The 23,940-nt window shown below is 39.6% G+C and overlaps 1 protein-coding gene and 5 non-coding genes across 6 annotated transcripts; 1 reads left to right on the forward strand and 5 right to left on the reverse strand.

Moving 5' to 3' along the window:
• The first annotated feature begins 365 nt into the window (after positions 1-365).
• LOC116707614 (PR domain zinc finger protein 10-like) lies at positions 366-17,008 on the forward strand. The gene is made up of 24 exons (XM_032545030.1): positions 366-453; positions 2,426-2,558; positions 3,895-4,056; positions 4,137-4,196; positions 4,284-4,388; positions 5,222-5,390; positions 5,473-5,714; positions 6,639-6,839; positions 8,064-8,136; positions 8,212-8,329; positions 8,430-8,550; positions 9,637-9,900; positions 10,007-10,018; positions 11,263-11,607; positions 12,641-12,796; positions 12,872-13,051; positions 13,125-13,235; positions 13,900-14,100; positions 14,180-14,317; positions 14,590-14,760; positions 15,538-15,675; positions 15,746-15,920; positions 16,006-16,103; positions 16,279-17,008. Exons 2-24 carry the CDS (start codon positions 2,487-2,489, stop codon positions 16,471-16,473), a joined length of 3,507 nt encoding a protein of 1,168 aa, XP_032400921.1. The 5' UTR covers positions 366-453; positions 2,426-2,486; the 3' UTR covers positions 16,474-17,008.
• Positions 17,009-18,008: 1,000 nt separating this feature from the next.
• On the reverse strand, positions 18,009-18,172 carry LOC116708363 (U1 spliceosomal RNA). The gene has a single exon (XR_004336655.1). It is a non-coding gene; the product is annotated as a U1 spliceosomal RNA (small nuclear RNA).
• Positions 18,173-20,209: 2,037 nt separating this feature from the next.
• Positions 20,210-20,372, reverse strand: LOC116708369 (U1 spliceosomal RNA). The gene has a single exon (XR_004336660.1). It is a non-coding gene; the product is annotated as a U1 spliceosomal RNA (small nuclear RNA).
• Positions 20,373-21,633: 1,261 nt separating this feature from the next.
• LOC116708365 (U1 spliceosomal RNA) lies at positions 21,634-21,796 on the reverse strand. Its single transcript, XR_004336657.1, has one exon. It is a non-coding gene; the product is annotated as a U1 spliceosomal RNA (small nuclear RNA).
• A 1,130-nt stretch (positions 21,797-22,926) lies between these two features.
• On the reverse strand, positions 22,927-22,998 carry trnad-guc (transfer RNA aspartic acid (anticodon GUC)). Its single transcript has one exon. It is a non-coding gene; the product is annotated as a tRNA-Asp (tRNA).
• Positions 22,999-23,374: 376 nt separating this feature from the next.
• Positions 23,375-23,537, reverse strand: LOC116708372 (U1 spliceosomal RNA). The gene has a single exon (XR_004336663.1). It is a non-coding gene; the product is annotated as a U1 spliceosomal RNA (small nuclear RNA).
• Between the last annotated feature and the right edge of the window lie 403 nt (positions 23,538-23,940).

A 23,940-nucleotide genomic window follows, 5' to 3' on the forward strand; every position in this document is an offset into this window, starting at 1 on the left:
CAAAAACACTTACAGTAATGAAAATATCGGCATGGCTGGTCAAATATTGACTTGAAACCGGGCTATAGTGCCTTTGCGCCAAAGTTTACAGCCACCAATCAGGTACAGCGCTCTGGCGTGTTGCTAGGTAGATTATGTTAATATATGCAATGCAGCCATCTCTGCAGCTACCATTCTGAGGTAAGAACAACTTGTGCGTTTTCGACAAAATGTAAAAATTCATGGGATTAAACAGCGATCCGGTCTGTAGCTCGACTGTACAGAGGTGTTTACAGTGTCGCAAATTAAAATCTCGGTTTGTTTTTGCGGATATCCTCCGGCGGATAATATATTTATTTTGCGTAGGTCTCTTTGGATGTAGCTGTTGTTGTTAGTCCCACCCAAAATGGAGCCCGTTCTTCCTTGTTTCACGGCAGACTCGAAGGGCTGGGCTCAACTGGAAATGGGGGACGGGTGGGTTTAGCCAAATATTTCAGTCCTTAACGGTCTAAAAAAACCGGTTTGCCTCAGAGCGGATGATGAGTGGAGTTTTCCGCGGTGTGATAAGTGGAGTTAGGCGGACTGCCCGGCCTCCGTGCGGGGCTACACGGCCGTATTGCTGGCGTTGCGGCGCTGTAACTGCCCGTGTTTCCACAGCGCTGCTTTCTGTGGTATGGTCCGGTTGGGACCGGCAACCTGCGGGGTTAAAATGGGGGGGAATGAACATTTTATTGATTATACCAAGTAGGTTTATGAATGAGAGGAGAGAATTGGTGTTTTCCGTTTGGATTTGCGGCTGTGCTTTTAAGATTCCCTCACCCGGAGCGGCCTGCGGATCACCGGCCTTTTTCTGTGGAACGTTCCCCCGCAGAGAGGCTCATGTGGCGGCTCTGTTCACGCAGCGACACGCCGCTTTATTTTGGCAATCCCGGCCTGCCATTGGATCAAAACTGTGGCTGAATGTCACTAATTATCAATAATATCACATTACATATGTTTTTAATGAATGCACTCATTGATATTTTGGCCTACGCCCGCGCTTAAACAAAATAAAGATGATTACATTCCAGAGTTTTCTATGAATAAAAGTATTTGCCCCCTCACTAATTTTCTCTGGCATGATTACATTCTTCAGACTTAGACTTTGACTCCTCTCCAGAACCATCACATATTCACTTTGAATATGTTTTATATTATTGTGCAGAATCATAACCCCAATGAAAACTTGTCAGGATTTTCATGTAAACCCACCTTTCATAGGTTGTTTTTTTTTTAAAGTTATTTTGGCCTACTTCATGATGTCTGGCAGGTTCTGTTAGTGGTTCTTTGGTTGAAAGCTCACACAGCAACTTGCTTTGTTTTTAGTTACTCAACTCTCCAAATATGTGGTTAATTACATTTAATTCAGGATTTAACTATTACTTTTCCACACAGGGCAATGCTAGATGTATTTATGTTTTTTCCAGTCAGAAATAATATCATGTGAAAATATGTTTTTATTTGTAGTCAGGTTATCAACATCTGATACAAAATTTTGCTTGATGATTAGTGGTAGTAGTCTTACAAGAAACCTGTCAAAATAAAATGTTCATCCAAGTGTTAAATTTATTTAGGGTTGAAACGATTAGTCGTGATGAAACGATGATTGAAGTAATAGTCTCTTAATTTAGTAATGGATTAATTGTTAACTAGAGTATGCAGAAATTAAAAGGCCATTTGAACAGTACCCTCAAAGCAGTAATTACTGTACAAAAAATATCTACATTTTGCATTTAAAATGGAAAAAAACTTTTTTGTCTATAAATTTGTTCTACCAGAACTCTTCAAGTGGCAGTTTTAGCTTCACCCAGTTCAAATTCTGTGAAAGAAAATGAAGAAAATCTTCTATTATGCACCTTTTTCTACCCAGTTATTAATTGATTAATCCAAAAAATAATCAATAGATTAGCCCTACACTGTATGGATGTTAAATCAGAAAGAGTTGAGCTTTTCACATGTTGATGTTTAGAAATATTTATAGCTATAGATGCATCTTTTGCTACAAATGGAAAAAAGGAATATGATTATTGCATTTTAGGCAACAAAATGTTTGTTTTCTTATTTTTAAAAGCACTTGTAGCATTTCTTTATGTGCAGTTTAAATGCAATTATAAGTGTTGAATAAAAAAATCAACACTTTGAAGCTAAATTTAAATTCTCCTTTAGGAATCCTTACTTAATTCCCCAACTGTATTTTTTAGGTAGTTTGCATATGAATAGAAAAATGCATAACTGGGCTGAGGAATCTTTTAAACAACTGTATTTTTCTATGAGTTATCTTTGACAAAGAAGGTCTTTGAATGTGAAGTAATATTATCTAAAATCAGTTTAGTCTTGTTTTTTTGTGACCGTATTACCTTTAGAATAACAGGTGTGTGTATAATTTTACATTTTTTTTGTACTTTAGGCATCCCACGCTGTCAGGAGAACAGCGCTGCGGCTGCTAAAGGGTCTGGCGCTTCGTAGCCATGGAAACCAAACAGGAACCGTCGGCAGTGTGGAGCCAGACCGTCAACGACGACTCAAACAATTCAACACAGGTATGAAGTAAACCTGTTCCTGAGCTGCTGGTTCAGTTTCTTTCATTCACACAGAAAATAAAAACATTAATTTACTGCTTAAATATTTCCAGGATTCTAAATATTATCACGTTACATCAACAAACGCCATTTTTTGTGGGTTTTTGTTGAACCAACAGAAAGTTTTGCACGACTATAGAGTGGAAAGAAAATAGTTGTGACTTTGGTGATTGCTGTTGTGTGAACAAAAAACTGAAAAGTGTGGTGTGCCGCTGTGTCCAGCCACTCTGAATTTGTAAAACCACCTTTTGGTGCGATTACAGATGGAGGTGGTTTGACTAGGCCATTCTTCCATGTGAAAATACTTTGATCTGTAGCTAAGGCTGTCTGTGCTGTTTGGGGATGTCTGAACAACACCGACAGAATCGTTTTGTCTGGTCCTACAAACCGACCTACAATGATGTATTAGAATCGTTGCAGATGGAAAAACGGAGTACATTTTTGCCAGAAAATTTCAGGACTTTCAAGAAAAAAAACAAGAACATTTTTTCTCAAATGATTCTGTGATTAATCTTATAATTTGAGGTCTTTTCAAACTCAGACATTTCCCTGTTTTTTCTCAGTTTTTTTTTTTTAGACTAATCTAAAAATTTCTGAGTTTTTTATAACACATTTTCAACTTTTAAATTCAGAAATGTCCTTGTTTTTTTTTTTAAAAAAAATGTCTAAAGATTTTAGTTTTTTTCTAGAAATTTTTTTTTACTTTTCAAGCTCAGAAAATTTCTGAGATTAATCTTAAAATGTCTCAGATTTTTGTCAGAAATTTACTCTTTTTTTCATTTACAATGACCTAATATGTCATTGTACAGACATCATGCCGATGGACTTATTTTAAAATTTTTGAACAGGGAGGTTTTCAGTAACTAGTTTTAATTATTAGAAGTATTATTGGAATATTCTGGTTATTAGAAGTATTTTCATTTATTAGCCGTGTTTATTTTGGCATTCATTTTAATTTATAGTAGCGACCATTTACTCAAAAACAGATCGATTCATTAAACTGGGCTGAATACTGAAAGGATTTTGAACAAAGTTCTTGTATTTGTTGTTGAGGATCAACTAATAGCTAAATTAGAAAACGACCCAGAAAGCTCAGAAATAGTCTGCCTTTATTTTATCAAAACAAACGTCTGAGATTTTCTTCAAGAATTTCAGTAAATTTCAGTAAAGTTAGTTGAATGCTTAGCAGATAAAAACAGTAAATCATTTTGTGATTTTTACTTTGATTGCATACAGTGAAGTTTCAGGGAACAGAGAGATAATTTTCTCATCTAAAAGTTGGAGCTTTGTGCTGCAGGTGCATTTTGAAGGCAGCGCCGTGACCCAGATTGTGTACAGTGGCGATCAGTCGGACCGGGCGGAGCAGCAGGTGGTCTACACAGCGGAGGGGAACTCCTTCACCTCTGTGGAGTCTGCAGAGCACACGCTGGTCTACATTCATCCTGCAGACGGCAGCCAAGTAAACATGGAGCTCTTTTATTTACTGAAGACTAAAACAAGCCCAGAACTGTCTCTGAGATACTTTCACCCTTTCCTCAGACGGTGTTTTCTGATCAGCCTCAGGTGGCTTACATCCAGCAGGATGGCACGACTCAGCAGGTACGGCTGCCTCGCTGTCCCACGTTTCTCTGACTCGCTGAGAGTTGCTTTTTTTCACAAACAGGTTTTTTTCCCCCTCTCCTACAGGTGACTGTTCTCCTTCCTGGTGGACAGAATGTGAATGCTGCCAATCTGCACGTTCTCAGTAACGTAGCAGAGGCTCCACAAGCCATCCTGGAGCCAGTTTCCCAGGTGAGCAGGCATTCAGGCCTGCAGCTAATGAACATCTTAGCTATTCTGTCAATTATTCTGATGATTAATCAATTACTCTGGTGATTAATCTGGTGATTAATGAATTATTCTGGTGATTAATGAATTATTCTGGGGATTAATTAGAATAAAAATTGCCATGTTCTTCAGATTTTTCACTTAACCACTCAAGCTTTTTTATACAGTATTTTAAATACATAAAAGTGAAAATAAATAAGTAATTTAATTACTTTTAAATAAGGAAATAAACATTTTGTTGCCTAAAATGCAATAACACTATCCCTACAGTAAACAGCTGACCATTTGTAGCAAGGGTTGCATCTGCAGCTAAAAAAATATTCCTAACATCGACATAAGAAAAACTCAGCTCTTTCTGCTTGATTTAACAGGATGTATTGAGTATTTATTGGATTGCCAATTAACAACTGAATAGCTAAAGGTGATAATTGATTTTTTTTTTTATTTTACAAGGTTTTTTTTATTCCATGAAGTTTTTTTATTCCTCAAATGCAAAATGTATATATTTTCTTAGTTATAGTCATAATTTCAATAATTGATTAATCCGATTAATTGTTTCAGCCCTAGATACTTTTATCTGTGAAAATGTTGATCTCAGCAAATAAAGTTAGAATTCATTCTGACAGAGTTTAATGTAATAGACCTGCAGGAGTTTAGGTTGTTTCTGTCATATTATCATGTATGTCATACATCTTATCCTGTGTTCAATCGTCTTTGTCAGATATTCCAAATATTTGTTTTAATATCTCATTAAAACAAATATTTAATTGCAGCCAACTGTTGACTGTCTCTCGTAGGAGCATCTGTCCAACTCCCTGACAGACATGGCCGACATCGCTGAGCCCCCCAGCAGCCCGCTTGGAGCCACCGACTCCACAGACGACTCAGACGAAGTCGACGACGAAGACTCGGAGATGGATGACTGGGAGCTGCGACACCCTCCGCTGTTCGACCCTCACGCCCTCTGTGAGCGGAGCTCTGCGCCGCCGCCACATCTGGAACAAAAACATCTAGTTTGATTCATTTCCTTTGTCTGCGTCCACCTCAGGGTGTGAGGAGTGCAACAGTTCCAACCCTTCAGACTGTCCGCTGCACGGCCCCCTGCATCCCATCCCCAACCGGCCCGTGTTATCCAAAGCCAGGGCCAGCCTGCCTCAGATTCTGTACATCGACCGCTTCCTGGGAGGAGTCTTCTCCAAGAGGCGCATCCCCAAGCGAACCCAGTTTGGCCCTGTGGAGGCACCGCTGGTTTCCCAGAGTGAGCTGCAAGACCACAATTTTAAATTAAAAGTAAGTCATGTGAGGCTGCACAGCGTTCAGTTCATTTATGAACCAAACAACCGACTACTGCTGTGAGTTCAAGCTAATTCCCCCTGAGAGCAGACCGCAGGATGGTAAAAGTCTCCAAAATACAGCAGAGTCCTGGTACTGTTAAAGGCCGCAACTAACGATTATGTTAGAAATAAATTATTCTGACGATTAATCTGTTTTATTGAGGATTGAGGATTAATCAAATATTCTGACGATTAATTGATTACTCTGACGATTAATCAGAATACAAATTGCCACATTCTTCAGATTTTTCATTTAACCACTTAAGCTTTTTTAATATAATAATAGAAATACGTAAAAAAAAAAAAAAAAGATGCAAATAAACACATCCTTTAATTCATTTTTAATAAGAAAATAAACATTTTATTGCCTCAAATTCAATAGTACAGCATTTCTTTAGTGAACGTTTATGTTTTGTAGCGAAGGATGCATCTGCAGCTAAAAAATACTTTTAACATCAACATGTGGAAGGCTGAGCTCTTTCTGCTTGAGTTACCATTACAGTGTTGGGCTGATCTGTTGATTATGTTTTTATTAATAAGTAGGAAGAAATGGTGTTTAACAGGAGATTTTATTTTATGTTTTACAGAATTTGAACCAGTTAAAGCTAAAAATGCTACTTGATGAGTTTTGGGTAGAATATATTTACAAACAGAAGGTTTTTTTAATGCAAAACATTTATATTTTTGCACAGTTTTGGTTTAATTGCTGCTCTTCGTGTGCCGTTCTTTCAGCGCATGGCCTTTTCTGCGTCTGTATACCCCAGCTAACGATTAATCGATTACTAAATTAGTTAATGAATGTTTCAGTAATCGATTAATCACTGTTAATTTGATTAATCGTTTCTCATCATGTGGGTCTGATGGCTCGTTTCTCCGTCAGGTGTGCATGCTGGATGCAGAGAAGGAAGAAGAGAAGCCAAGCGACGTCTGGTTGGATCTCTCCGACGAGGAAAGCTGCAACTGGATGATGTTTGTGAGGCCGGCGCAGAACCACCTGGAGCAGAACCTGGTGGCCTACCAGTACGGCTCCGACATCTTTTACTCCACCATCAAACACATCCAGCCCAAGCAGGAGCTGAAGGTCGGTGAGCGCTGGATACAAAAAAAGAAAAAACCACAAAATCTTAACTAATTTTGATGTAGTTTTTAGTGCAAATATCTTGGTGCCCTTGAAATAAGACAAAACAAATCTACAAATAACTTTTCAGAAAGATAGAAGAGCTTATTTATAATTCTTGAGTGTTGATTTAAAAAGTTTACTCATTCCTAACGGTGGAAATTTATTGTTTTGTTTATCATTTATCATGAAAAATGTCTTATTATGGTAAGAATTTTGACTTATTATTCTCCTGATAAATTTTAGTTTCTGATTCTGAATAAAAAACAAAACTGACAGTGATCAGAAATGTTAGATTTGTTTTTTCCTCAACTATTTGTTCCTTGAGTGAATTAATAAATATCCGTAAATGAGTAAATGGGAATGTTTTTCAAAAACATTCCCATTTAATATTTTGTGTTGCAAAAACACAAAATAATATTACTGACTAGTTTCTGGTAAATATTTCAGTACACTTCAATTAGATAAAACTAACTTGTAGGTAACTTTTCTACAATAGAAACTTATTTTAAGTCAATAATTCCTTAGTATTGATTTAAAAAGTCATAGTTCCACTGGCAGATTCTTTGACTTATACTATGAAAAAATGTTTTAAGTGAAATAATCTCTCAATATAACTAGTACTTTTTAATAAATATTAATTAATCATTGACTTAAAAAAGCTCATATTTCTTGCTGTAATGCTATTTGTAAGATAGTTTTGTCTTATTTCAAGTGTAATAAAATATTTGCACAAGAAACTTGATAATACACTTGAAACAAAACAAAACTAAGTTAAAAGCAACTTTTTAAATACATTTACGTATTTTTTTTCATTCATACCAGGAGAAAAATGTCCAGCTATAAGTCAAAACAAGTACGGCTGGCCAGTGTGGAATTTTATTGTGATATTTTGTGGTACTATAGTAATAACGATAAAGATTATGATGAAAAAGAAAATATAATTGCTACTTCTTTTTTAGGTAAATGTTTCTCTGTGACTGCATGGCGCAGCATCTGTAGCGCCAAAAACACAAACACTGCAAAAACACTAAATATTACCAAGCATTTTTTTAAAGATATTTTCACAAGAAACTAGACAAAAATACTTGGTAAGATTTTGTGTCTTTGCAAGATGAATGATGCAATGAGCCAAAACAGCAAAAAAAGTTATTTATTGCTGTGGTCTTAAAATATTTTTTTCCGCAGGTTTGGTACGCCGCCTCGTACGCAGACTTTGTGAACCAGAAGATCCACGATGTTACGGACGAGGAGCGTAAAGGTGAGTTTTTCTTCCGTCTGGTTTCGGACGCGTCGGCAGCGGCTTCCTGACCTCCGCCTCACCTCGTTCGCCCAGCGCTCCAGGAGCAGGAGTGGAACTGGCCGTGCTACGAGTGCAACCGGCGCTTCGTGAGCTCCGAGCAGCTGCAGCAGCACCTCAACATGCACGACGACAAGCTCAGCTCCGCTTCCAGGTGGAAACTCTTACTTCTCATCGCCATGGCTCCTGTTTTATTTTATATATCTTTTTTATTTAGTGACGTCTAACTTATCTCTGCGAGTGTCCGGTTTCAGATCCAGAGGCCGCGGCAGAGGAAGAGGCAGGAAGCGGTTTGGGACGGGGAGGCGACCGGGACGGCCGCCAAAATTTATCCGTCTGGATCCAGCTGCAGACACCAATGGAGACAAGACGGCAGTAAGGGGACTGTTCCGTCTTTATAGTGAGAAAAAACCGAAAGAAACAAGAAAAGTGAAGGATAAAATAACAAATTGACAGATGGAGAATCTGCTGAGGGAAGTAAAGATTAGGGTGATGGCCAAGAGGCCTTCTAATCTCTCAGAATAAGGTTCATGAAGCTGCTCAGCAATATTAGGAAGCCATTAAAGATAATGATGTTCCCATTGGGTCTTGAGAAAAATAGAAATAAGTTTTGGTGCAATTTTTACAGTTAAAAAATGAGCCAAAACAAATAAATCACATTTTTAGTTTGTTTTATTCCTTTTTTTAAATCTAGAATATTGCATAAAAGTGCAACATTTCTCTGCAGTCACCTCAGAAAGTGACAGAGATTAATTTCACCTAGAGTAAAAATATTTTGAGCTTTAATTTTTTGCAATTTTAATGATTATGGCTTACAGGAAAAGACCAAGCAAAAATTAGGTTTTAAGCACAAAAGTATGTAAAGTTAACAAATTTAAGAATATTTGAAACATTAAAATATAAAACAAATAAGCAAAAATGAAACTTATAAAGCTGAATAAAATACTGTATAAAAAATAGAAATACTGCAGTTACAAATAATTATGTACAAAAAATAAGATAGTGAGAAAATTCAAGATATTAAAAATAATACAAATAAATTATAAAAAACTAACAATATTTAAGACTAAAAATAATAATATAAAAAATAAAAATTATTAGAAAATTATAAATATTAAAACAAAAATACTAAAACAAAATTATTTTAAAAATATACATATTTGATACTAAAAATAATATTAAAAAAAGCTAAAAATGAGTAGAAAATCAAAAATATTAAAAACAAATTATTTAAAACAGTAAATAAATAATTCAGAATTATTGTTATTATTATTGTTGTTGTTGTTGTTGTTGTGTTTGACCAGTAAGACTGACATAAACTGTGGTGATGGTAACAACTTTGAACCAACAATAATAAATATATTTTTTAAAAAGCATAAAGATATTAGAGATGAAAGGTGGATTTATTTGTACGTAAACGTCTAAACCAGCCGACCAACATTGTGACGATGTTTTCATCAGGAGCTGCTGGATCTGACGGAGAAGCCGCTGGAGGAGGACGGTGCCCAGAACGGGCTGAAGGAGGTCGACACGGAGCCGGAGGGGGAGGCCGGGACGGAGGACGAGGGTCCGCCGGACCCCCCCGCCGAGGAGCCGCTGCTGCAGGCCGACGCCCCGCCGCCTCGCCCCGACCCGGCCGTTCCTGTGAAGGACGACCCGGCGCCGAGTGGGCAGCCAGAACCAAGCCTGACCTCCCAGGACCTTCACCGCGCCAAAAAGATCCGGGTGAGACTCTGAGACTCTGTTCCTGAGGAAGAGTCTCACTTTCTGGTGCCGCTTTACGCTTGACAACGCTTTGTCTCTTCTTCCTCAATGTGTGCCTCCCTCTCAGGCGGACGAGCAGGTAGGTGAAACCCGGAAGACGACGAGAAACAAACATTTACTTTGTGTAGGACAACTGGGGCGGCTGACATCCTCAGCTTTTTGTGTTGTTTTTAAGCTGAAACAGAAAAAGTTGCTGCAGGTTACCGGAGTGAATTTGGCCACACGTTCTTCAAATCAAACAAAATTGATGTCAGACGTTTGTGCAGCAAAAAACCTTCTGAAGGTGTTAATAAATGTTTCCAGAGGTCATGAAAGGTCAACCTGCTAACAAGTCGTGTAGAAATTTTGAGATTAATCTTGAAAAACAAGGGAATTTCTGAACTCTAAGAGTTGAAAATATGTAATAAAAATGTTTTTAATTTTTAGATTAATGTCAGAAATTGTCTAGAAAAAACTGGGAAATTTCTACTTTTTTTTTTTTTAGATTAATCTAGTTAATTTGCTTATTAATCTAATTTATTAGCAATTTGTTTTGACTTTTCAAACTCAGAAATTTCAACGTTTTTTCTAGAAAAGTTCTGAGATTAATCTCACATTTTCTGAGTTGTTTGTTCTGCTTTTGTTTTGAGGATAGTAAGGATTTGCAAAGGTGAAAGGTCAACCAACCCAAATTGAACAAATTTGATTTCAATGCATTGTGCTTTGTTTGTATGATGGAGTATCAGGGCTAAACTGAGAAAATAACTATGAGAACAAAGTCATTACAAGAATAGAGTCGAAATAATATGAGAATAAAGTCAGAATATTAACAGAACAAAGTCATAAAATTATGAGAATAAAGTAACATTAATAAATATTCTCATATTTTAATTTTTGTATTTTCTTAGCGTTGCCCTAATCCTCTGTCATACGTTTGTAATAGTTTGATAGTTTGTGCTGGCAAAAAGTTTTTTGTTCGTTTATAATTTTGAAGACATGAATACAGATTTTTATTTAAAATGATTGTGGCACAAATAAAAAATTTTGCTGCACCAATTTTGTTAGATTTGGGTAATATGGTGGTGGTGCAGTAACATTTCCAAAACAAAAGCAGCACAAATTAAAGTTTTATCAGCACAAACGTAGCACCAATTTCATTTGATTTGAAGGACATGGCCGGGGCTGGTTGACCTTGCTTGACCTCTGAAAATTGTTATTAAATCTTTAAAATGACAGCAGCAAAAACAACAAAATGTTGCTGGTTTGAAGAATGCCCGGGGGTCGACTTCCCTCAGGTCTGCAGGTTTTGCTGCGGCTAACCTCCGGCTGCTCTCTGCCTCCCAGAATGCCGCGCTGCAGCACCTCTTCATCAGGAAGAGCTTCCGGCCGTTCAAATGCACGCTGTGCGGCAAGGCCTTCCGGGACAAAGACAAGCTGGAGCTCCACCTGCGGGTCCACGGCCGCGACGCCTACGCCTTCTCCTGCCACTGCTGCGGGAAGAGCTTCGTGAGCGACGCGGCGCTGGAGGACCACCTGCTGGTGCACGCAGAGAGCCGCTCCTACTCCTGCCTCCTGTGTCCGGAGACGTTCGAGAGGCTGGAGCTGCTGAAGGACCACGTGGACGTCCACGCCGTGGACGGCTGCTTCAGCTGTCCGTCCTGCAACAAGAGCTTCACGGACTTCATCCAGGTTGGTCTGGAGCCTGCAGCTCTTAGAAACCCACAAAGGAAATGTTGTGATTATCTAAGATTTTTGCTTAATTTGTTTTACGTTAAAACATTTTGTGCATTAGATATTTAGAAAATCGTTTTTTTGTGGCTTGAAGCGAGTTTTATTTTGTAGCAGCGGTGTTAAAAGTGGTTCTTTGAATGGAAGAAGTTGCTGACCCCTGGGCCAGAGTGATGCTAACGGATGTAGGCCTAAAATGATTAATAGTGATGAATCAATTATTGAAATAATCATCAACTAATTTAATGATCGATTAATCATTAGCTGGTATGTACAGACTCAAAAAAGGCAACTTGCTGAAAGAACAACACACTCAAACTGTACAAAAATATATAGAGCTGCAACAAACAATTATCTTAGTAATCGATTAATCGGTTAGTCTAACGATTAATCACATAAAAAATGGGACATTCTGCTGATTTTTTATTTAACCACTTAAGCATTTTTATAAAACATTAGAAATACCTGAATCTAGATGTGTTTTTTAAAGCAAACAGCCTTTTTTTCAGACGGTATACTCCAGTTAGCGATTAATCAAATGCCGAATTTGATTAATCAAATGATAAATTGATCATAAGTGAAACAGACAAAGATGAGCTTTTCACACATTGATGTATTATTTTTTACTTGCATCATCATGAACCTTATAAAGGGCTTTAACACACAGCAGAAACAAAGAGCTGAACATCAGTAATAAATAAATAAAATAACGGATTATCACAATTCAAACTGATAAAATCAAGACCAATGATGGTTCAATTCTACAAATGTCAACCATACGCTAAAGGGAAGCTGTTTCTGTGTGTTAGGGTTGAATTATTTGTATTTTTTATGCATCTCTATATGAATTTAGCTTAAGTGCTTAAATTAAAAGTCTGCAGAATGGACCAATTGTCTTTATCTGATCAAATTGATTAATCATCTACTAAAATAATCGTAGAGTTCCTTAGACTTTCTCATTCTCCTGCGTTTTGGACCTTGTGCTTTTCCATAGATGAAGAAGCATGTCCGCTGCTTCCACTCAGAGAAGATCTTCCAGTGTCCAGACTGCGATAAGGCCTTCTGCCGACCGGACAAGCTGCGGCTCCACATGCTGCGCCACTCCGACCGCAAGGACTTCCTGTGCTCAACCTGCGGCAAGCAGTTCAAGGTGCGCCGCCGAAGGCTAGCAGCTAGCTTTGTTACCCGAAACCAAATCGTTAATCACTAATGTTTCTCCCACCAGAGGAAGGATAAGCTGCGGGAACACATGCAGCGCATGCACAATCCGGACAGAGAGGCCAAGAAGTCCGACCGGACCCACCGCTCCAAAGCCCACAAAACCAAGGTGCCCTCCACCGACCTGGAAAGCTTCGTGTTCAAATGCAGGCTGTGCATGATGGGATTCCGACGCCGAGGGATGCTGGTGAGCGGCGGCTCTCGGGGACGAAGCGGACCGGGAGTCGGCGCCTCGCTCAGCTCTGGTTTCCTGTCTGCAGGTCAATCATCTGTCCAAACGGCATCCGGAGATGAGAATCGACGACGTGCCAGAGCTGACGTTACCGATCATCAAACCCAACAGGGATTACTTCTGCCAATACTGCGATAAGGTTTTTTTTTTTATAACAAACACAACACAGAGCCAGTGTAGTTATGATGCAAACTGAAGTGTGAAAAAAAAAATCTGGTGTGGATAAAGGGTAAAAAATGATAATAAATGTACTAAACAAAAGAAATAACTGGTGGCAGCGGCTGGAAGCTGCCACTGTTTTGGGGTAATGCTGATGTCAGTGTTAGTTCTAATGCCTGTTTGCAAGTAATTACTTAATTTGAAATGATGATGTTATTAGTTATTAAACCTAGGAAGACTTGTACTATTTTGACTTAATTTACCTGAATGGAAAGAGGCAGGTCCAGTGGCTTCGGTGGCAGCCGCCACTAATTAAATATGAATTTGTTTGTTTTGAGCAAATCAATAAAAAACAAGAATACATTTGCAAACGTACACACATGCATGCATTTAAAAATGTTAAAAAAAATCCAATGTTTTGTAAAAGCAGTGGCAGCTGCCAGCAGAACTGCCACTTTCCATCAAGTAGATGAGGTCAAAATATTACAAGTCTTACATAGTTTAATACCAACGGGCCAAATAACTAACACGTTTTCTGAAAACCGGACTGACCTTCCCTAAAGCAGCTGCTGGAAGCTGCCACTGATTGAGCTTCCTGTCTCTCCTTTCATCCTGCCGTTTATTGACGGGTTTTTTCTCTGCAGGTGTATAAGAGCGCCAGTAAAAGGAAAGCTCACATCCTGAAGAACCACCCGGGGGCGGAGTTACCCCCCAGCATCCGGAAGCTGCGCCCGGCTGCTCCCGGAGAGCCGGACCCGATGCTCAGCACCCACACCCAGCTGACCGGAACCATAGCAACAGCGCCGGTCTGCTGCCCGCACTGTGCCAAACAATACAGCAGCAAGGTGAGCGGGCTTCATCAGCCAGGTCTTCTCCTCACTCAGGAGCAGGGATTTCTAACAAAAACAACTCCCCCCCCCCCAGACTAAGATGGTGCAGCACATCAGAAAGAAGCATCCCGAGTTCGCCCAGCTGGCCAACACCATCCACTCTCCTCTGACCACGGCGGTGGTCGCTCCGGCAGTCATCACCGCTGATGGTGCAACGGCAGAGGCTGTAGTGGTGAGAACGAACACTCCTCAGAAAGATTCACTGAACGCAGAGAATAAACATTTACCATCATCTAGAGAGATACTCACTCAGTGGACAAGATTCAAACACAGACAACCTGCAAAATATGGATGGATGGATGGATAAGTGAACAGATTCATTCATTCACTGATGAACTAATTGACTGGATCTTTCAGACTAAATGACAGAAAATCAAAATGTTTCTCTTCACTCTGATTTCTTTCCTGGATTGTTGGGTCAAATGTTTTGCTTCTTTGCGTCAGACCACCGACCTGCTGACCCAGGCCATGACGGAGCTTTCCCAGACGCTGACCGCAGACTACCGGACCTCGCAGGGAGACTACCAGCGGATCCAGTACATCCCCGTGTCCCAGGCGGGCGGCGGCCTGGCGCAGCCGCAGCACATCCAGCTGCAGGTCGTCCAGGTCGCGCCGGTGAGATAACAACCAGCCAGGCCTTAAATAAAAACAAAAATACGTTTTTTATTACACCAGATACTGTTTCTGATTTTCTAAAAAATTATTTACAAATGACAGAAAATATTTTCAAAAAGTGTCTTTTCTGTCAATCGTCCCTTCTATTCGTTGGACATCAGAATGTTATGGCTGAGCTGTGAGAATTTTTGTTTCATTTCCAGAATAAAAACCTCAAAAATTGACCAGAAGGAAACCTTTTAAAATTACAAGAAAAACGTTTGAATATTGAATAAAAAAATTTTTTGTACATCTGTTTTGGTTTCAGTTGCTTCTACAAACAACCTAAGCGCTTTAAAAAAACAAACAAACAAAAAAGACAAACACCTCGCTGTTCATGGCAATAAGTTAATGTTTTTTGGTGTCTGAAAAATGAGCCGTTTCAAAAACCTCCAGAATGTAGCATCACAAATGAGCAGGCACTGCCCGTTACCTAGCAACCCCAGCGGAATTCAGCCCCGTTACCTAGCAACCCAAACTGAATTCCAGCACGTTTGGTCAACTGGGTTTACCACTGTATGCGCTGTACAATGGCTGCTGGAAAAGACAAGTTCTTTGGTCAAAGGAGTTAAAAACAGGCAGAACAGAGCAAACTACAGTCTCGTTGTCTAAGAATAATTTTACGCTAAAAAAGTAGCGAACATGTCTAAGGAAGCATAACCTTTAAATCTCCAAAACCCAAATATTTGATAGATTTGATGAGATTGATGATGGAGTTGTGCTTCTTTGCGTCTGCAGGCCGCCTCTCCTCACTCCCAGGCCCAGACAGTCGATGTGAGCCAGCTGCACGACCCCCACAGCTACAGTCAGCACTCCATCCAGGTGCAACACATCCAGGTGTCGGAGTCCTCCGGCGCCGCTCAAGCCGCCACGCAGGTAAATAACTAGAACTCGTTCTGCAATACGATTATACGTCTACGTTGGTTTATGCTGAGCGTCCCTCCAGGGAAACAGTCAGCCTCTAAGCCCCGCCTCCCAGCAGCCCAATCAGGAGCTGAGCCCCGCCCAGCTGACCCCCGTCACTCTGGCTCAAGGTCACGCCATGCAGACCGGCACCTCCCAGCAGCAGGGGGCGGTGCAGCATGCCTACATCCCCGGAAACTGGAACTACAGAGGCTACTGTGAGTGACTCTAAAGCCACAGCTCTTCTTCTCCTCCTTCTGTTTGGATCCATGAGAATAAAAAGTCAACCCCAAACTGTTCCAGCGTCTGAGATCCAGATGATGGCGCTACCTCACGCACAGTACGTGATCGCGGAGCCTGGCACGCCCGCGTCTGGAGTCAACAGCAGCCAGGTGAAGACGGTGAGTCCCAATCATACCGAATCTACCAGAATACACACATCCTAAGACAAACTAACTAAACTATCGTTTCCTTGACGACAGCATGTCTCTTTCCACATGCTGACAACTTTATTTGTAATTTATAATAATAAAACTTAATTTATGGAGCTGGAAGTTTTTTTTATTTGTCTCTCAGGCACACTTTGTCATCTCTGAGGGTCAGACCGACCTGGAGACGAAGCAGGCGGCTCCTCAGAGCACGACCCAGACCCAGACCCAGACCGACCACCTGGACCCGCCGCCTGCGACCCAGCAGGCCGCCACGCAGTACATCATTACCACGACGACCAACGGCGGCGGCACTGGCGAAGTCCACATCACCAAGCCGTGACCTCTGGGCGTTTCTGCTGGTCTCACTGAAGAATCACGGCGTGGATCTGTGGACATTTAAAGGAAACGAAAGGCTCCCAGCACAGTTTTATGTGTCTGAATGTTAATGAGCTGCTGCCAGAACTTTATCAGGAAATTAAAATAAAGTTTCCACCCAGGACTGAAAACACCGACGACGACAGGGGGAAAACACACTACTTCTAACATCATGCACTGGAAAATAAAACTGAGTTGTGCTTTTTGGGTTTTCTAAAATAAAAATAAATGAAGTGAACCTCTGTTCTAATCCAGGTTTATGTTACAAAAATATTAGGGTTTTATTTGTGAATGACGTGAAAACCCAGTTAGAGATGTTACAATCATGCAGGGACGTGTCGTCTGTTGGATGTTACCGCACAGTGTTGTTGATTTTTGTGAATTTTCTCCCATCAGTTTCCTCTTCTGACAGATTTTATTTGCTGGATCGTTATGAAATATTTTAGTATCGGAATCTGTTGTCTTTGTCATCAGTTTTTATAGTAAAATGTTGGAAAAAACAAACACGGCTCATGCGTTCTTCAAAATCTTTCCGTTTTAACCATTTAGTCTGTGGCTGATTTAGTTTAAAGGTCATGAAAATGTGAATTTAATTTCTTAATGTTGATTAAAGGGGTTTTATTATGTATTTTTCAGACATAAGGCATTTTTTATATAATCAAGGTATAAAGATTCTGTATGTATCAATAAGACTTACAATAAATGTTACTTTTCAGTCCCACACTCCTAATGAACATAACAGAGATGCACTGTTGTGCTGACTTCCTGAAGGCGGAGTCTCTTTATGAACAGCAGGAGCTTCTTAAAGAGACAGAGACCCAATTTCTAGTCAAATTTCTTAGTGAGTTATGTTTGATATTTATGGCATTTTTATAACAATTGAAGGTAACATAGTGAGTTAAAATGGTTCTATGTGCCTGGGAAATACATAATACTGTCTAATTTTGTAATCACATTTAGCCTTTTTGGCCTCCCTCCCCCAATACTAACACGTAATTCCTCCTGCTTTAATGACTTTAAAAAAAGCTATTATGTTTAATATGTTTTATTATTATTACTACATTAAAACACATTTTCTATGTCAGGTTTCAGTTATTTAGACCTGTTTGCAGCACCTAAAAACAGCTTAAATCATCTATTTGTGCTCCAATAAAAACGGCATTTTTGGAATGGGAATCTCATTCACAATGTAATTCTAATTTTAAACGCTAGATGGCAGCATGACTCCATACTCTATTGAAATACATCAGTGAATAGTAAACTAAAAAACTCTTAATGAAAATTCGTCAGATATTCTTGACGGGTTCAGTTGGAAAGGAAATGAAAATATAGGCGGAAATTAATCAAAACAAAAGTGACTGTAAACAAAAACCATTAATAAATAAATAACGTAAAAATAACCAATAATGAAATAAACTTAGAACGAACCCAACCAAGGTAAACGTGCCTCAACCTATCCGCACGCATTTTAGCGAACAACATTTCTCATTAACAGTGAACCAGGGGAGAGCGCGAACGCAGTCCCCCACTACCAGAAATTATGCAGTCGAGATTCCCACATTTGGGGAATTCGCAGGGGTCAGCACAGCCGGAGTGCAATGGCTGAGCCTCACCCTGGGTGAACCACCTTCATGATCATGGTATCTCCCCTGCCAGGTAAGTATGAGTTGCTCGTCGCTCCCGCCGGGATGTCCTTCGCAGACATACCCGCATGACTCACGGTGCCACAACACTTTGTTAGCTTTAAAGCAAATACAGAGCTGGGTGGCTAGTGCTCCACTAGCTAAAACATTCTGGGGTAACTGGGCTATAGAAACCAGGAAAAATTTAGATTTAATGTTCAAAATAAGGTTTGATTACCCATAATGCAGCGCTGTTAGCTAAGAAACAACTGACATATTTTCACTGTTTAAACATCTTCCAACGCCTCAAAAACCAGACATAAGGAGTCAAATAAACGTTACCGTGTTACTAACAACTACTTTATAAACAGAACACAAACATTTTATTAGTTTTTCTTTTACTTACAGTTCAACCACTTCTTTTCTTTATGACGAGCTGCTGCCACCTGCTGTTCATAAGGAGAAACTGCATTCATTAGTGGGGATAAAGAAGAGACCAAACTGATTCAATGCAAAGGTACACAATAACTGACTAAATTTATTTCTTGTCAACAGGAGACAAAATAAGTCACAAAATAAGTATGTATGCTATTCTTCCTACTGATTTAGACTAATATGCCTTTCAAGTATTCACTGCCTTATACTGAGTTACAAAAACATCTAAAATTTGAGGTATGGATTATTTAAACTGCAAACTACTTAATATAATAGATGCTAAGAATTATAATAAGTATTCTTAACCAACTAAATGATAACATTTACCTATAGCTAGGTGTTTTGCTCTATTCACAAATTGTTGATATTGGGATTCTATGAATATGATTTATCGGTAAAGAGTCGAAAGAAAATTTCCACGTTGATAGACTAAATAGTTTCATCTTATTTTTTCCTATATGTAAGACTCTATCAATACAATGTCTCTCAAAATAATATACATGGAACCATAAAAACAAAAATGTGAATTTTTGCTTATATCAGTTTAACAACTCTGGTTGTAACAACCTGGGCTGTTATTCTGCTGTGTACCTAATTAATTTGTTTGTTCTTCCTATAACTGATGGAGATATATAGATATTACTGTATTTATAATGTATTGTCATTTAATTAGCTCTACATCTGTAAGAAAATGAAAAAATATGGTGTTTTATAAGATAATTTATCTTTTACGTTGCCAGTAATGCCGAAATTAATGGTAAATAATAAAGACTTTGTGGTATTCTGATTTAGTAATATAATTAGATTAGTTGTGTTACCACCCCCACGCCACTAGAGGCAGTAGCAAGCCCGAAAAGATGCGACTAAGGAGCAGATTTAGAAGTACACGGAAAGCTATTTATCCATCCATCCATCTTCTTCCGCTTTATCCGGGGTCGGGTGTCGGGGGTAGCAGCTTCAGAAGGGAGGCCCAGACTTCCCTCTCCCCAGCCACTTGTTCCAGCTCCTCCAGGGGAATCCCAAGGCGTTCCCAGGCCAGCCGAGAGACATAGTCCCTCCAGCGTGTCCTGGGTCTTCCCCGGGGCCTCCTCCCGGTGGGACATGAACACCTCACCAGGGAGGCGTCCAGGAGGCATCCTGACCAGATGCTCCTCAACTGGCTCCTCTCGATGTGAAGGAGCAGCGGCTCTACTCTGAGTCCCTCCTTGATGACTGAGTTTCTCACCCTATCTCTAAGGGAGAGCCCAGACACCCAAAGGAGAAAACCCATTTCGGCCGCTTGTATCCGCGATCTCGTTCTTTTGGTCATGACCCAAAACTAATGACCATAGATGAGAACGTAGATCGACCGGTAAATCGAGAGCTTCGCTCTTTGGCTCAGCTCTCTCTTCACCACGACGGACCAGAGACGCTGCCAATCCGCCTGTAGATCTCCTGCTCCGTTCTTCCCTCATTCGTGAACAAGATCCCAAGATACTTGAACTCCTCCACTTGGGGCAGGACACCACCACCCCCAAGACCAAGGCCTCAGATTTGGAGGCACTGATCCTCATTCCAGTAGCTTTAGCTATTTATTTCAGTCTTTAATATCATATATAAATTGATCCAGACAGTATCACATAATTTATCATTTGACATTAATACCAGGGGAGAGCGCGAACGCAGTCCCCCACTACCATAAATTGTGCAGTTGAGATTCTCCCATGTGGAGAATTCACAGAGGTCAGATCGCCGCAGTGCAATGGCTGATCCTCACCCTGGGCGATCCACCTACAGGATCATGGAGTCACCCCTGCCAGGTAAGTATGCCGTTCATTCCTCTGGCTGGCGATTAGCAACTTCACACATCTGGTTCTGACTCACGGTGGGAAATTAAATATTCGCTGAGTCACTTTAGGATTTAACTAAACACAATCAGAAACTCAGAGAAAAAAAAACATTTATACAAAAAGTCAAAATAGGAAACTTAGAAAAACTCAAAAATTTTGAAATTAATCCCAGAAGCTTTCTAGTGTTTGAATTCATCCATTTTTCTCTCTGTGCTCCACCAGGTCCGTTTACCAGTTTCAGGACCCGACCAGAACCCCTCGGTGTAAATTACCTTGAGAAATAATGAGATTTGGTTATATATAAAAACAGGCTTTAATGCCTTGAGATTAATTTCCCCCTTTGCTCTTTGCTACGTTGCAGCTAGCATAGCCTGACATGAATGCTATGCTAGTTAGCATAGCCACAAATGGCCGTGGATAAACGGTTTCACTGTAACTGTAAGATGTTTCTCTGTTAGCAAATTTAGCAGGACAAACATGAGTGATTGACAGCGTTAAGCCCCGCCTCCTGGCTCTGATTGGTTGTTTGTACTGGAAGCACTGGGAGTAGGCAGAGCAGCTGGATTATTTCAGATTATGTCTCATAATTACAGTGGCGTATTACAGCAAATAAAGTTTGAAATAATCAAAATAGGAGTAGTTAATTTCCACTCAGATTTCAAAATTAATCTCAGAAAGTTTTGTGAAAAAATGGACATTTTTGACTTTTAAGAAAAAGAAAAGTAAATAAAATTCCATAAGAATCGGAGGATTTCGGCAGAATTGATCTATTTTTTACCCCTCCAGGTTGTGTTTTTGTGGGCTCTAGTGTCCCTTATATGATAGTAGGCTGACAGGAAATGGGGGAAGACATGCGGCAAAAGTCGTCGGGACCGGGAGCCGAACCCGCGACGGCCGCGTCGAGGACTCAAGGCCTCCAAACACGGGTCGAGCTAACCGCTACACCATCACGGCACGCCCCAGAATTTATTTTTTAATCTATTTTTTAACCCTGTTACGCCTCATACAGATTTTACTGACATGACAACTAAATATGTTTAAAATATGTTACTTAGTGCTGCTTTAATTACTGGTTTTACCAATTAGCTGTTTTTCAAAATAAAATGAGTTAAAAGTAACATTTATTACTATAGTGTCACTTCACTAAAGTAAACAGTTTTAAGGATAACATTCTATCTTTAATATCATGTATAAATTGGTTCAAACAGTATCACATAATTTATCATTTGACATCAGTACCAGGGGAGAGCGCGAACGCAGTCCCCCACTACCATAAATTGTGCAGTTGAGATTCTCCCATGTGGAGAATTCACAGAGGTCAGATCGCCGCAGTGCAATGGCTGATCCTCACCCTGGGCGATCCACCTACAAGATCATGGAGTCGCCCCTGCCAGGTAAGTATGCCGTTCATTCCTCTGGCTGGCGATTAGCAACTTCACACATCTGGTTCTGACTCACGGTGGGAAATTAAATATTCGCTGAGTCACTTTAGGATTTAACTAAACACAATCAGAAACTCAGAGAAATAAAACATTTATATAAAAATTCAAAATAGGAAACTTAGAAAAACTCAGAAATTTTGAAATTAATCCCAGAAGTTTTCTAGTGTTTGAGTTCATCCATTTTTCTCTCTGTGCTCCACCAGGTCCGTTTACCAGTTTCAGGACCCGACCAGAACCCCTCGGTGTAAATTACCTTGAGAAATAATGAGATTTGGTTATATATAAAAACAGGCTTTAATGCCGAAAGATTGTCAAACGTTACAAGCCAAACATGCTAGAAATGGATCAGATACAGAGTTACATTCACCGTCCAGCGCCGGGCCACTGAGCACCTTATGGACGGAACCAGGTGAGCCAAAGATTGTAGAGTTTAGCTTTTATTCTTGTCTGAAATCTGTTCCCTCCCTAAAGTCCAGTCTAATCAGGTTCAGTCTGTTTACATGTGACTGCCGGCAGTCACACATGAACATGGTTAAGTGAGCTGCAGCGTGTGTGTGTAAGCAGATAAAAGAGGCTAGAAGAGACAGAGGAAAAGAGAGAATCCATAAAACTAGTAAAAAACTTCAGAGATTATTAGTTTGTGTTCTTAAGAAATGAAAGTCAGCTTTTCAAAATAAGACATTGTCTAGAAAAACAAACAGGAAAAAACGGAAAGTTTAAGATTATTCTATAGATTGAGAAAATATTCCAGTGGAAATTTAGTTTTTCTAGCAAATTTTCAACTTTCATCTTCAGGATTTGTCTAGAAAAAACCTCAGAAATATTAGAGATTAATCTCAGAAACATGACGGGTATTTCAAGGAAATTTTATACGTTCCAAACTCTAATTTCAGGAATTTTCTAGAGAAAACTTGGAAATTTCCATCTCAATATTTGAGATTAATTTCCCCCTTTGCTCTTTGCTACGTTGCAGCTAGCATAGCCTGACATGAATGCTAATATATAATTATATATATAATTCTTTATTTAATCAGGTAAACCCCATTGAGATCTAGATCTCATTTTCAAGAGGGACCTGATACAAACTTCACTCCCCGTCAGGGAATCGAACCCCGGTCTCCCGCGTGACAGGCGGGGATACTCACCACTATACTAACGAGGAGAACTAGCTTAGTGGCTATACTAAGCTAGTTAGCATAGCCACAAATGGCCGTGGATAAACGGTTTCACTGTAACTGTAAGATGTTTTTCTGTTAGCAAATTTAGCAGGACAAACATGAGTGATTGACAGCGTTAAGCCCCGCCTCCTGGCTCTGATTGGTTGTTTATACTGGTAGCACTGGGAGTAGGTGAAGCAGCTGGATTATTTCAGATTATGTCTCATATTTACAGTGGCGTATTACAGCAAATAAAGGTTGAAATAATCAGAATAGGAGTAGTTCATTTCCACTCAGATTTCAAGATTAATCTCAAATTTTTGAGAAAAACTGAAATTTTTGACTTTCAAAACAAAGAAATTTATCATTTGACATCAGTACCAGGGGAGAGCACGAACGCAGTCCCCCACTACCATAAATTGTGCAGTTGAGATTCTCCCATGTGGAGAATTCACAGAGGTCAGATCACCGCAGTGCAATGGCTGATCCTCACCCTGGGTGATCCACCTACAGGATCATGGAGTCGCCCCTGCCAGGTAAGTATGCCGTTCATTCCTCTGGCTGGCGATTAGCAACTTCACACATCTGGTTCTGACTCACGGTGGGAAATTAAATATTCCATGAGTCACTTTAGGATTTAACATTTAACTAATCACAGTCGGATCCGGACAGAAAAAATAAAAAATATGAAAAATTCAAAATAAGAAACTGAGAAATTTTAAAATTGTATACTTTCATGCTTCAAAATGTTTTATTGTTACTTGGGACATTTTAAAACATGGCATTGCACAGTTATACAGAATTTTTTTTACTTTTCTTTTAATAAATACAACTCTTCAATTAATTTAAACTAAAATAAGATAAGAACAAGGATATATAAAAAATGTCTGTATGTTTAAAAGTTGAGCAGGACAGGGGAGCCCAAACTTTTTGAGACCAAGATCTAC

The sequence above is a fragment of the Xiphophorus hellerii genome, chromosome 18 (genome assembly GCF_003331165.1).
Source record: "Xiphophorus hellerii strain 12219 chromosome 18, Xiphophorus_hellerii-4.1, whole genome shotgun sequence".
Classification (NCBI taxonomy): Eukaryota; Metazoa; Chordata; class Actinopteri; order Cyprinodontiformes; family Poeciliidae; genus Xiphophorus; species Xiphophorus hellerii.

Excerpts from the sequence above, each read along its gene's own strand:
- LOC116707614 (XM_032545030.1), top strand. The coding sequence starts at position 2,487 with ATGGAAACCAAACAGGAACCGTCGGCAGTGTGGAGCCAGACCGTCAAC. Across the intron at positions 13,236-13,899 it reads TCTGCCAATACTGCGATAAG|GTGTATAAGAGCGCCAGTAA; the intron begins GTTTTTTTTTTT and ends TTTTCTCTGCAG. Across the intron at positions 14,101-14,179 it reads CCAAACAATACAGCAGCAAG|ACTAAGATGGTGCAGCACAT; the intron begins GTGAGCGGGCTT and ends CCCCCCCCCCAG.